The sequence below is a fragment of the Trematomus bernacchii genome, unplaced genomic scaffold, assembly GCF_902827165.1.
Source record: "Trematomus bernacchii unplaced genomic scaffold, fTreBer1.1, whole genome shotgun sequence".
In the NCBI taxonomy this organism is placed as follows: domain Eukaryota; kingdom Metazoa; phylum Chordata; class Actinopteri; order Perciformes; family Nototheniidae; genus Trematomus; species Trematomus bernacchii.
In genome coordinates, this window is record NW_022987621.1 from 384,906 (window position 1) to 399,864 (window position 14,959).

Consider the following 14,959-nt stretch of genomic DNA (forward strand, 5'->3'; position numbering starts at 1 on the left):
CTCAAATGAATCTTTATAGTGTGTGTTCAATCAATAACATGTAAAAAAAAAAAGACATAACTGAAAAAGAAACGTACAAAACGAACAGTATACTGTTGGATAGTACCAAGGCGGTATATCGCAACATGTACAGACACCAAACAGATATCATCCATCTGTCATCCTCTCATGTCCCCCCCCCCCCCCCCCCCCCCCCCCCCCACTGTGTGAGAACACTCACCCATATTTCAGACTCAGCCTCAGTGCAGCCCGAAATAAGGCTGACTCACTATCTATTATTGATAGGTGTGGAATTTGGAAATATCACGCACTTTAGTTTCACTCCGAGCTCACGGTCGGTGTACTTATTGTTCCCTCCACATGACCTCTTCCACGGCAGAGGGGGCGGAGGGGCAGATGAGCCCTGAGGAGGAGGAGGCCCGGAGGATAGCAGAGATGGGGAAGCCCATCCTGGGAGAGCACAGCCGCCTGGAGGTGGTCATCGAGGAGTCCTACGAGTTCAAGGTGCAACATTCAATATTTTTCTCTGGAAAAAGTGTAGTTTTATGTGTTTTGTACTGCAGTGTACTGCCAATTCATTCCAGCAATGGTCTAAGTTTTATAGTTTTGTTCTGATGTCCTCTAGGTACATTTATAGATGAATTATTAATGGTAGCCTATTGCAGCTCTAGAATCTAGACAAGATCCAAATCATTCTACACATTACAAAAACATGTATTCTCTTCCAAAATATATAACATGCTTTTGTGAAAAAATGTAATAAAATCTTGCATTCAAGCATATTACTCTGTATCGGGAGCAGAACATGGCTCCAGCAATGCACAGTGTTATTACAATTTGTTTTCAAATGCATCTCATTTGAATTCATATTTAAAAGCAGCAGTGGAATAGTGGGGCACAGGGCTGTGTGTACACACCTCTGAACATATAATATACTGTATATCCAGGTAAAAGCTGAAACCCGAATAGGAGCATGGACACTTATGGTGCTGCACCTCAGTGTGAGGGGCATAAAAAGAACGCTGCTTTCCTGGAAATGTTATATAATCCACGTTTACACTCTCACACTAAACCCGGGTCATAACCCTCTCAGCGAGCAGATCTAATATGAGTTTAAATTATTCAAAATGCCCGTTGCTCACGATGCAGCGGTGAGCTTGAGGCATGAAAAATTCAAACTCTCATGGCATGAACAGAGCTGCCACGTCTCCCAGGCTGCATGCAATCCAAATATTTAAAATGTGCAGTGGGCTCAGGTAATTAAGTAAATAAAAGCAGCCAATGACTGCCACTCCGAGCAGCTTGATGAGTGTAGTTTACTGCCATAGCAATAAGTCGATAAAACAGTCCAACACACAGAAGGATGATATATTGCTAATCCATCTTTTTATTGCTCTATTTCTCTCAAAATAATTAAACCGATGGATTCTTCATGTGCTGTTTTTTTATTAACTAAGAAGAACTCAGGGAAGGATCATATTGTTTTGTACGCCTCTGAGTCTGTGTGAAATGCACAGAATCAAATATTGATACAGTCCTCTATGACTATTTCCTTTTGTCATCAGCACACATGAATGTAATTGAAGCAGTGGGTGCTACGCAAGTTGAAAAAAAGCCCAGAAATCATGAAATTCCCTCAAACATTTAATAAAATAACACCTGTGTGTTGATTATTTTTGTGAACAGTGGAAGCTTCTAGCTGGCAGGTGAATGTTTGCATGGGTATTTCTCTTATAAGCCATCTCTTTCACACTTTCCCTAAACATACAAATGAATAAAGCAAACAGATCAAACATATGCCTGACTTTGAACTAATTAGAAACCAACAGAAGCATGGATATTTGACAATCTCTTCCAGAAGTGAGTAAAAAAAGAGTACAAACATTAACCAACAAAAGAGATGAATGAGAGCCTGTCAGACTGTCACTCCAAACACATTACACCAAATTCAATATTCTTATGCTTCATTTAATGACAAAGGCAATCGACCCTTTGGGACAAACAGTTTATTATTGAACTTATCTTTCATGATTTGCGGGTCGTAAGAACACGCTGGGGGAATAATGAAATTCAGTGTGATTGGCATTTAGAGGAGGCCAGTGAGCGTGGGCTGAGGATCAATGTTTGCTAAGTGGTATTACCTGATCATTTCCTATTCTGTAGTCTAACCGACCCTTTCCCTTAGAAAGGGAAATCACAACAAAAACAGCAACAGCTTTTTTTCTTTTATGTGTGATTAAGCTAGTCCAGCTTTGGACAAACAGCATACCTGTTTATATGTAAATGTTTTTCTTACTGATGTTCAAAGCAGTTAAAAGGTTTTGTTCTATATCTTTGTCCGACCTATAGCTGAATGGTTGAGTGAGGGACGGTTTAGGTCCCACCCTTTAAAACTGTTGGCCCTCCCTGCATTTATAGAGAGACTAAGAACCTTTTAGCACTTTAATACCGAGATGGCAGGGTTCTTCTGGAGACAACCTTTTGGATTTTCCTTCACTGAAGAATCTATGTTCTTTGAATAAAAAGGCTTTTGGCAACAAAAAAAAGCTAGACAGAAGAAGAGAGGGCGCACTGACATGCCCATTTCTTTTGGTCTGATATTCTGGTGCTCTTGTGCGACATCTGCTGGTACTGAGTGTGACATAGAGAACCTTTAAACTTCACTCACAGATTTTCATCATTGAAAACCCCACAAACAGCACAGCTAACAAGCTCAGTGTCACGGGTGACTCTGTCCCCTGTCCTCGGCTGTGTTTGGCTGCTAATGAAGTGTGTGTTTTGCTCCTGATTGGCAGAGCACCGTGGACAAGCTCATTAAGAAGACCAACCTGGCGCTGGTGATCGGCACACACTCCTGGAGGGAGCAGTTTGTGGAGGCGGTCACTGTCAGCGCAGGTGAGTTGTGTGTGTGTGTGTGATCGTCCACACACAGATCCCCAAGATCACAAACATGTTGAAGGCGGCGCTGCCAACGATAGTTGCTGGTCCCAACTCACCAGCGTTGAAGCCGTGACCACACACCTGCAGAGAACACGTGTGTGAGGAGTGTGTCAGGAGGGGAGGGTGGATACAGAGCAGTGACAAGCATCCAAACACACTCTCTACAAGGCACGGACAGTCATTATTGTTCTAAAATAAGAGAAGAGTAATGCCCACGCTTTGAAAAGCCAGTCTGATGTCCATCAATCTCTTTAATTGAATAACATGTTATCTGCTGAAGAGGTTATTGTTTTACAGATACAACTAAGAAAGAGTGTTTTGATTTAGCATAGAGAAATGGAACATGATGAAAACAGAAGGACCCAGAGAGAGAGAAGCAGGGAATAGAGTGCTGACGGCATACATAGATTCACATCAAACCCAAAAGTTTGACAGGATGTTTGTGTGCGTGTGTGTGTGTGTGTGTGTGTGTGTGTGTGTGTGTGTGTGTGTGTGTGCGTGCGTGCGTGCGTGCGTGCGTGCGTGCGTGCGTGCGTGCGTGCGTGCGTGCGTGCGCGCGCGCGTGCGTGTGTGTGTGCGTGCGCGTGCGTGTGTGTGTGTCTGGTACTTCTACTTTTAGGTAGATTTGTATTTTAACATGAATTCAGTCAGTATACTTCCGGACAAGTTTCCGTACATCTTTCATGTTTTTAAGCCTCTTTCCACTCTAATCTTCTCTGTGATGTGGTCTGATGTTTTCCTCACAGGTGATGGCGACGATGACGAAGAGGGTAGTGAAGAGCGTCTTCCATCTTGTTACGACTACTTCATGCATTTCGTCACCGTCTTCTGGAAGGTTTTGTTCGCCTGCGTCCCGCCCACAGAGTACTGGAACGGCTGGGCCTGCTTCTTGTTCTCCATCAGCACCATCGGCCTCCTCACCGCCTTCATCGGGGATCTGGCGTCACACTTCGGCTGCACCGTGGGGCTGCGGGACACCGTGACCGCCGTGGTGTTCGTGGCGCTGGGAACCTCTATTCCAGGTGAGCGAATCCTCATTCGCTGTGTGAGGTGTAGAAGGTCATACGGGTGAAATATGTAGAAAGTGCAGAGACCAGCAGAAATGTTGTGTCCTCATAACTTTCTATAGATTCAGTTTAAGTCTTATCAAACAACTCCCACCACAAATATGACCTTAATTTGCATAATAACAACTAAGATAACATCAATGGCCTATATCCTCAGTCACTCTCTCATGATGAGAAGTTGATTTTTCTGTGTGAAAATGAACATTCACACTGCAAACAAAACTGTAGCATTTGATTTGCAATGATTCACGTGCGCATATTCAAACATCGTTTTATCAGCAGGAATGTTCATTCGGGGTCGATGCAACAGTTCATCGAGGTGCATGGATCACTCTCACACCTCTTTCTCTCATTTCAGACACCTTTGCCAGCAAAGTGGCCGCCATGCAGGACCAGCATGCTGATGCGTCTGTTGGTAACGTCACCGGTAGCAACGCTGTCAACGTGTTCCTGGGGATCGGCGTGGCGTGGACGGTGGCCGCCGTCTACTGGAAAGTCAAAGGGAAGGAGTTCAGGGTGGACCCAGGGTCGCTGGCCTTCTCCGTCACTCTCTTCACCATCTTCGCTTTCATCTGCATGGGCGTGCTCCTGTTCAGACGCCGGCCCTCTATCGGGGGGGAGCTCGGGGGGCCAAGGAGGGCCCGCATCGCCACCAGCCTGCTGTTCCTGGGCTTGTGGTTCCTCTACATCCTCTTCTCCAGCCTGGAGGCCTACTGCCACATCAGCGGCTTTTAAAAAGAAGATGGAAAATGTTCTGAAAGAATATTGCACAGCAACACAAACATATACTTTAACACTCAGTCCATACAGTACACAGTTCTACATGAAACAAGTGTGAGATGTTTGGAAGTGTTCCGGCTTTTAATGCAGGGATACTAAAACACTTCAGATACATATTCACACACACACACACACACACTATGTACGCATGTGTAAACAGATCATAACAAACACACACAGGCAGTTACAGGCATGATAAAGGGCGAGAGGAAGTGTTAGTGAAGTGTTAAGGTTAGTGAACACAAGAGGTTACTGCAACAAAGTAAGCAGAGCGCAGACTGAGAGAGAAAGAGTGAATGTGAAGTTGAGATTTTCGAGGTGAGAAAGGTCAGATGAGCCTCTGGAGTGCTGTCTCATTCTTTTCTACAGCCGGGGGGGTGGGTTGCCCTGTAGGATCAGACCGCTGATAGAGAAGAAACCTGTGCACATCAGACTAAATGTATCCATCAGTTGCATTGAAGGAACAACACTTTAGTTTCCTCAACAAAAAAACCTGCTCCCCCCCCCATCTTTACTGGTACAGTCAACTGAGGAGGTGAAACGCTGTCTGAAAAGGAGTGGAATGTTTACAATAACAATAGCATTAAGTATGTTTACCACTGGAGGTTCTTATAAAGTGGTGATGCTGATCTAATACACTGTACAGAAGAACGCGGTTCTCCACACGCGCTGTAAATAATGAAACCAGTGTGCTGTACATATAGAGTGTTGTGTTTTCAGTAGGCAGATGATGCCTACCATTGACCAAGTTAGACAGGGAGGAAATATGTAGCTACTGTTCTGTACAATTAGTCATATTACAGAGAAAAGAAAAGAAAACACCACCATCAGGTCTCTGCTTCCACCTTTTTTATATCCATGCAGAAGAAACACCACAGATCCCCAACATTATAATGGTGAACATTTTTGGAATCATAATATTAGGCAGTAAAAGTGTTAGCTGCCCAAACAGATGAATGCCACACTGGTGAAATAAAACAGCCATATCCCCTACATACTGCGTTCAAGTCAGATGTGTCTCTCAGATGTTTGTACACCAAACCAACAGATTTGGCATGTATAGCCAGATACAGACACACAAATAGTCAAGCAGAAATACTATGTAAAAGGAAACGATCAGAATACACCTGTAAATGACATCCCTGATGTTAAATCAGACATATAATGCTCACTTTCAGGTTTATACTGGCCTTTTAGGTTTCTATCTGAATTTTGAGTTTTTAATGATATGTCCACTTTACCTGTATAAAGCTGAGTGTGCAGGCACACAGGAGGGAGGAGAGGCGTTTGTTCTGAGGGAAACAAAAAGGGCATTTTGTTCTCCTCAAAGGTCAAATGTGTGCTGTGTGGAACTTGGTTGGAGGCTCCATCCAGACAGACTGAGATGACGGAACTCCTTCAGTAATGTGGAAACAGAGCAACCCATTACTGCGGCATGTTTCCTTTAATTACCTTCAGTGACAGCAGCACGGACAGGCAAACATGCATGGGTGGTCAAACAAGACTTAACAGTGTTAGTTTACTTTCAACAGTGAAGCCTATGAAGCTAGTACATTACAATATAGTCTTAAAAAAACGGACAAAACAGATTCCAATCATCATCAAGTCTACAGCATAATGATCCACACACAAGATCCTAAGCTACACTCAAATTAGGATGCAGGATGCCGGTCTCAACCACTAACATTTTCAAGATGGCACCCTTACAATGCCTTAAGATACAATTCTCAAGTACAAATCCAGTATTCAAGCTTTCAGCTGTACAGAGCTGCACTTTATCTGATGTAACTGAAACACACTGTTTTCTTAGTGCAATTCAATACAAGAACCAGACATGCTTAAAATTACTTTCCATTTTAATGGAAGGTGTGCACACTGTTTCAAAAGAACTTACTTGCAAACAAACTAAGGTCTATCATCTAACATTCTCCTGTTTACAGTCTGTAGGTCAGCAGCAGACAATGCTTTCCATTTTCAAATCACGCGTTCGCATCCAAAAGAGTAAATCTGCACAGAAGCCGCAGTCTCACTTTGCATTTGAATAAAACACAGTTTCTATAGTCATAGTACCATAGTGTTGGCTGTTTTTAGTGAATAAAACCTCACTGTCGCTCAGTAATGCATGGCAGAGTTGGAACATACAATACAAATGTTCATAAGCTTCTGAAGCTACTGGCTGCTATATAGACAGTAAAATCAACTAGAGAAGTGCAAAACTGTTAAATCTAAAGTGGCATCGACACACCAACAGTTCAGCTTTATCACTTTCAACTTTAAGATACATAAAGCTGAGAGGTCAGTCCATGAAAAAATAAAGTCATAGCTAATGTAGCAAGAAAACCTCATAGTATAATATTAAAGAAGCTAGAAGCATCCAGAGTCCTGCATCCTTTTCTACATGGGGAAGAGTTGATTCAATACGGCGTCCCATCAGTTACCATTATATTTACTGTAATATTCAATGCTTGAAGGTAGGGTAGGTAAGAATGGAGAAACCAGCTCGAGTGCGCTAGAATTTGAAAGTACACAACCGGAAAAAATATGCCCCTTCCTTCAGACTTCCTTACAGAGCCCCTCCTCCAACACACACGAACGCGCACATGACCAATGAGGGCACGAGATAACTTTGTGCACAGATGGAAGGCTGACAGGCAGGTAGGACATCCAGTTATTTTAGCCGGGCCGGCTAAAATGATTGGTCGTGCTTTTTACAGTACTACGGCTTCCACAGATGACATTTTTTTATGGATTTATTGTCAAAGCATTTAATATATTCATTGCTATCGGGATGTTAAGAGCATTCCATGGAATATAACAAAAAGTGTATCTGAAGTGAATTACCTACCCCACCTTTAATATCAGTCACTTTACATACCCTGCCCTGTGCTGCGGGTGCATCACAAGCATTTCACCCACAAAAGTGCTATCCAGGTGGAATTTGTTATATCTATTGTTACACACAATAATATCAGAAAGATTGGATTCGTTAACCCTTGACTAACTATACTTTGTAAACTTTCTAAAACAGATTTTGTATCCTTTCCTTGCCAATATAGCTGAAGTACATTTTTTTGTACTTCTAAACAATGTTTAGAATGGTATCGATATATTACGATTGGTAGTGTTGATTACATCCTTAGTAAATTTAGTAGATTAGATTTTGATATATTTTCCACAGCGAGGAAGCTTCCCTTTGAACTGCTCAAACAGTGTAGTGTATTTTAACCACACATAATCCATCTAATTTACATGTTTGTGTCTATGTTACTTATGGATAAGATCATTTACTTAGATATTTATTTATTTACAAGAAGATTATTTATCTATAGATTAGCTGTGCCGCAGGTCCTTGAGGCGGACAGTTTGGAGTTTAGTTCAAGGAGTGTGGTTTCAATGTGCAATACAGAAAACTATTAAAACACATCTCATCTCTTTAGTAGCTTTGACGAGAGGACAGTTCACATTTTCTTCTACTCCGGCGTTTGTTGTAACGCTCCGCCAACGTACATTTATCCTTTCAGTTCTCTCAGAGGAGGAGTTTTGAGTCTAAGTAGCATGTTTACATGAAGAAACTGTGGAACATTGTGAGTATAATTGTCAATTGTGGGTCGTCATGAGCTAAAGAAGAACTTTTTGTTGATATTAACGGTGTCTGTGGGGCAGGTCAGTGGTGTGTGAGGTCGCTTCAGTAGCTTAGATCTACTCATTAAACACACACACACACAAACACAGATACACATGCACACAGATCTGCTGGACTCTTGTGTAAGAATGATCAGCACCAGCGGTACAGAATGTAGACGGCGTGCCCTGTCCCTGCAGGTGTGGCTCAGCACCTAAACACAGAACTCTACAATGTCCGGACAATGTTCCGTGTTTCCATGAACTTCTGAACTAACTGTCTGGCTTCGGCCTTTGCTGTTCTGTAGCTTGATGTGATGCCTCTCTTCCCCACCCCCTCCCCAGTGTGTGTCTGTGTTTGCTTCCCTTCCGTGTTCCTCTGCAGATGCATGTTGAATCCCCGTGTTTGTGTGTTAGCAGCATGGTCTACTGTGATGGACGCCTATTGGCACACTTGTAATTTCCCACAGTTTGGAATCGCAAACACCAGAGGCTCTCTGTGAAATAAAATGAGCAAGTGGCACACATATACTCTACTCCATACAGATATACTGAAGATAACACACACAGAGGCATTTATGGGCCAGTGTCCACTGCTTACTTGTTTTGTTACCTTTAAAAGCTGTGAGAGCGTGCTAAGCGGGCTAAGTCTGCAACGAGCAACATCCCAGGTCTTCTTTTTGTTTGTTGGTGTACGATATTTCTGTGTCTGTGTTAGTGCCCCTCCTCTTCTTGTTCTCCCATGTGTCCCAGCCCCCAAGGTCTTGCTCTTCAATGTGTCTCTGTGAAGATTTTTCCTGTGATGATGAAAATGTCTCTCTCTGCCTGAACTTTAGTAGGAAAACAATGACTGAGTTACTCCGATATCATGTGATAGACATAAAAATGTATTCAATACTGTAATAAATTATTAACTGAAGCTGATATATAAGTTTTCTTATGAAATGCATAAAAACAATATTTGAAAAACGACAACTTGTTTTTGAGATAATGGCATGAGGTCTAATGTGTTACCGAAAGATAATGAAGGTCTTTAATTAAGTCAAATTGACCTTATTTGAATATAGTTTATTTATTTTCAAGGCATCATGTGTCTGAGTGTTTATTGTTGCACCAAATGAAGGAACAGCAGTCAAACCCAACATTTACGAAGTCTTTGTATCTAGCACCTGCACATCTGTAGACATTAAAGCAGGGACGCGGGAAGTCAGTCAGAGCTGGGGGTGCGGGGTACGGGTGCGGGGGGGGGGGAATTTCACACACGAAATGCAGCAGGTTTTTTTCTAATCAGAAGACGATTTATTGTTGATTGAGACGCAGCCGGGTAGCAATAACAACGCACTTGAACTTTATAGCGCGCACTGCGCACCGGATTGTATAACAATAACAGATGCAGAGTTAACAGAGATTAAACAGATTAAAACGGAATAGGCCTACATGAATAATCATAGGTTTCTAACAGTGACAATTTAAACATTTTACACAATTGCCCATTTTTGTGAATTCGGCTGTGCGATATGCTAGAAAAGCACTAAATTAACCAACCTGGTCTCACCAGAATGCGTGACTCCACCACGACTCCTTAACACCGCAGTGCGTGGTGGAGTCACGAACTTTGCTACATTTACGTGTCTGCACCACGCAAACAACCCCAATGTAAAGGCCCTGACACACCAGGCCGTATTCGGCCGTCTTGCGTTGCCTGGCGACAACGCGTTCCTTGTCGCCCAAAGTCAATTTGGTGTGTCCCGAACCCTCGGCCGTGACACGCCTTATTTGGCCTTTCACGGTCGACACATGGCCTATTCAACATGTTGAATCGGCCAAAATACGGACACAAGCTATCGGGCCAAGAAACCACTCTGATCAGCTGTTCAGCTAGCAAATGAGAAGCGAAACGGAAGTGAGGGACGTAAACAAACGATTTAAGGCACAGGATAGCAGCTAAACACCAGCAGGTGATACTTAAAGACATCAAACATAGCCCTTAAATGTCCTCTCTTACCTCCCACACATAGCAGGGACATCTCTGATATCGGCGGGAGCGTCCCCGGCTGTCCTCTGCTGAGAGCTCCGTGATTTGTTTGGTCAAGTCCGGTTTATTTGTCAGTATAAAGTTGCAGGATTAGTCTCAAGTACCTCAACATTGTCCTTAAGTACAGTGTCTAAGTAAATGAGATACTGTCTACTGCTGTTCATTTACCTATTGTGAGTCGCCTCGGATAAAAGCATCACATGGAAATGTAAATTTAGCAAGAAGTGGCCATTATTACATTACATACATTACTACATTGCTGACTCAATAAACTACACACCCACCAGAACACTGCGATCATCAGATGCAGGTCTATTAACTGTGATTTTATAGTATGTCTGCACTTTATGTGCTCATTTCATCATTCATGTATTTTTATATTCTAAAACATGTTTTCGATGGACGAGAGTGAAAATGGAACGCACACGCTATTTGTTTGTTTATATCACAGTCTGTTCTTCTTCTCTTTCTTCCGGTTGTTGTCTCTTTTGAATGACGAATACACACTACCACCGCCTGCTGGTAAGGACAGTTATTGCCACTCACTCATGCGCAGTTCGTACGTGCTCGGCTGAAGTCTTTGCGGTGTGTTCCAGTGCGACACACGGTCAAGACGCAGGAGAACTCGTCGATGGAACTGTCGGTGTCGGTGTCGGCGAGTTCTCTGGTGACTGCCTGGTGTGTCAGGGCCTTAAAGTGAATGAGGCTCCTTTGTCGTGGTGCACACACGCATTTCTACAACATCCAGCAGTGAGCTTTTATTCTATAAAACGTTTGTAAAATCTACTTTATAGCTTGTAGTAACTCACGGGAGGCTTCTTTTATTTTATTTGTATTCATAATCATTTTTATTTTTCGTCAGAATGTATTATGGTGCATTAGTTACGAATTTTTGTTCTAAAAAAACAGTGCATTGTGTGTAATACAACTGTGATTTTTATTAAATTAGTTAGTTTTTAAGGAAGGCCAGAGCTTCAGCTGTGTCGAATAGATTGTTCCCTTTAGTTCACGTTATTTAAAAGATAATTATATTCCTATTTGATCAAGTCCCCTTTATTGTATTACGGACGCAGAGAGCAATGTACTGTACCCAATATACAAGCAGTTAATAAACTTTTCAATCAATCAATCAATCAATGTGAGCATCCATTCCCATTGAATAACGGAGGATTTTACACCCGGAAGTAAGTAATCTCCTTACTGTCGATTGATTTTACAGTGATATCTGCACTACTCATCGACTCAAAAACACCAGATTATCCTTGTTAATTACACAACATTGATTGGTTTAAATTGTGTGCAATGCTTTTGTAATTTTCCCCTTCGATTCGGAGAAACAAATATTTGTTCAGAGTTTAGGATGGCCGAAGACACTACACTACCCAGAATCCTCAGCTATTGTTCCGCTTTGCCTCAAGCTCTGTGATTGGTTGACCTCCAACTGCATTCCATATGAAAAAAAACGTTTTGTAAAAGATCAAATCATACTTTATTCAGCAGTGCTTGCTTTACTCTTTGAAAGTCATCACATGAATGCATTGTAATGAATGGTTTGGCTGCATTAAACATTACACATCTGTCGTAGTTCTTTATTTATCTACAGAGATCGGGCCTCAGAATAGACCGGAAACTATTCTTTTACCGTTCTGTTTTAATTTCACAATAAAGTTAGTAGTAATAATTTGTTTTGATATTATTGTTTTTTATTAACTACTAGACCGCTGGGTCATGTTAAGACTGTAGTGATCACTAATTAACTAGGTTACATAATTCACTCATGGAACTACAGGTTGGGGGTATTGTTTCCGCACGGACACATATGTTGACGGTACCTACTGTGTACCTACTGTGTGTCCTCCCTTTCGCTTTCTCTTCTCTTCCCGGGCTGCGACCCGACAGCATGTCCATTTCTGTCGCTCATTAAAGCCAGATTTGCACCTTCGATGCACCGCCTCCGACTCCCTTCTCTCGGCACTACATGACCATCTTTTCTGTGTTGCTGTGGGTTTTTTACATCGCTTTTGTGTTACAAATATCAAAACAATAACAGAATATATCCGTCGTAAACTAAACCAGAAACAGCAGTATATTTTATTTTGTTAACACTGTAAACTTGACAGCTTTTTAACCCGCACCTCCTGCTGGTTAAAGCACGTTATTACACGTTTAGAGTCATTGCAATGCAGGTAGATTGTGTTGCTTTTTAATGACTGTTTTAAAATGCCTTTTTCTTAATGTCTTTCATTTTTGTAAAGCACTTTTGAATGTGTTATATTTGATGAAAACATTTAAATATTAAGAATACATACTCTTAATATAGTGGGAAAGTGGAATGTCAATGATATAAATAATATAGAATAGAAAATATCAAGAAGATACTGTAAGTGATCTCTACAATAAAACAGTTTAGTGCCTGATAGGAGGATGTGCAAAACAGACAAACTAATAAGGCTTTATTTAAACATTAAAGAATACTTTAGATTAAGGTCTTCTTTTAAATAAGAAAAAAGCTTTGGGGGTATCTACAGATATTAAGCCTGACAAAGTACTTAACGTCTAATATATTGCATGGTTTGTTTTGGAACTTGACAATCAACTTTCCTGCAATGTTAACTATGTTGAAGCACTTATTTTAACTGATATTATACATATTAATTATACTCTTATAAGATGTATGTAGATAGTATAAGAAAGGTGCAGAATATGTTTAATGGTGGAGGTACACAGATATTGATAGATGTCTTGTAATGCACTGTTGAGGAACCTGTGACCCAAGTTTTTCATTCATTGCATAACTACACCGTAGTTGTGTATATGATATGTCAATAAACCTTAGAAAATCTTGAAATCTTGAAAGGGATGTGCAAAATAGCCATTATATACAGTTTTTAATTAACTATTAGTAGAGAATAACGAGTAATAAATATGCTTTATAGGGATCTGCAGATAAATATTTAGTCTTCTCAAGCACCCACTACCAAATATCTCGCCTGATTGTTGGCTTGGGGGGGGGGTAGGACACGTTCTAAGCACATGGTGTAGTCCCATAGCTGAGGATTCTGGGTAGTGTAGTGTCTTCTGCCATCCACACACTACTGTTTTATCTGTTGCTGTTTTGATAACTTTGCGTTTTAAAAAGAGGGTGTTGAGATCTCCATATTAGGATGAATACTTAAAACGAAAGTTAGTTATAATCAAATATAATCAATTATATTCTTGTATAACCCACAATGAAAATGCTTCATATTTTATGATGTTCTATATTTACAGTATAAACAAAAAACAAGTGGTTTGTTAAGTTGAGTGTGTAAGGCCTATAATGGTTTATGGGTGTCACTGATAAGAGAAGAGGCAGTTTCTTCCCTCTCCCCTCACAGCAGTACACAGGGAGGGGGGCTCCTGACTTAAGGAGAAATACATTGAGGCCCCAAAAAGGTGGTTATGTCATAGCCGAGAATAATATTTTGCAAGTCCTGCAGAGTAGGGGTCATGTCCTTTTTACACAAACATGGGAAGGTGTGTCTTATGCCAGAGCCATAGAATATGTCTGGTCATGTCCAGTTCTTTACATCAGAGGCCATGCCCAGTTTCCACAAATATGGGTATGGAGGAGGTGTCTTTAGGTTTTTCTATCCTGTTTTCGAGCATAAAGACACTGGCAGATGAGGAGGAACTTTGCTTTTTGGAGAGAGGGAGAGAGGGGGGGGGGGATCCCCTGGTATATTGGCTCTCGGTAACGCTCTCTCCCTCAGAGCTGGGTTTTTGCTCTCGGTAAGGTTCTCTCGAACTTGGTAACTATTGCGTAAATCTATGTGTGTGTGAATGTTAGTACCCACCATCTGTGTTGGGAAATAGGTATGTGTTTGTGAATGGAACTACCCGCCATCTGTGCGGAATATAGGTTAAACTCCCCGTCATCTGTGCGGAATATAGGTTAAACTCCCCGCCATCTGTGCGGAATATAGGTTAAACTCCCCGCCATCTGTGCGGAATATAGGTTAAACTCCCCGCCATCTGTGCGGAATATAGGTAAAAAAGGTATGGAATTGATGTGAACTGATTTGGTGAAAGAAAGTTTGAATGTGCTTTTTATTATCAACGGTCTTTTATGAGGAAATGCCTCTAAATTCTATTGGGAGATTTTAAATGTCACAACTGAATTGGGCAGTTGAAGTTACAAATTTGGTAATAAATGTAAAACTGTGAATTAAAGTTTCATATTAGAACATGATCACAGCATGATAGGTTTAGTACGATGATAATGTTGTAACGAGAGAAGGTAAAAACCCTGTATTAGTTTGGACCTATTTTTCTTCAAATAAACTGATCCCACCTTTTGGATTGGGACAACTTAAAAGACATCTGTGCTCTCCTCTCCTGCTTGAAAGGTAAGATCGCACCCTGCCACGCTCACACTTAGGTAGGGCCACACCTCATTTACTGATATCAAAGTCCTTCGGGATTGCTTAAACAGATTTAGGGGGTTGTTTGAATTGAAACAGCAGTTAATTGAACC

The 14,959-nt window shown here is 41.4% G+C and overlaps 1 protein-coding gene across 1 annotated transcript in view; it reads left to right on the forward strand.

Annotated features, from left to right (window-relative positions):
• LOC117484322 (sodium/calcium exchanger 2-like) overlaps positions 1-9,494 on the forward strand; it is a 289,186-nt gene extending 279,692 nt beyond the window's left edge. The window contains exons 14-17 of the mRNA XM_034132798.1: positions 380-504; positions 2,796-2,895; positions 3,687-3,962; positions 4,366-9,494. Coding sequence (XP_033988689.1) covers positions 380-504; positions 2,796-2,895; positions 3,687-3,962; positions 4,366-4,742 — 878 coding nt within the window. The 3' untranslated portion in view covers positions 4,743-9,494. The remainder of the gene's footprint in view (positions 1-379; positions 505-2,795; positions 2,896-3,686; positions 3,963-4,365) is intronic.
• The last annotated feature ends 5,465 nt before the right edge of the window (positions 9,495-14,959 follow it).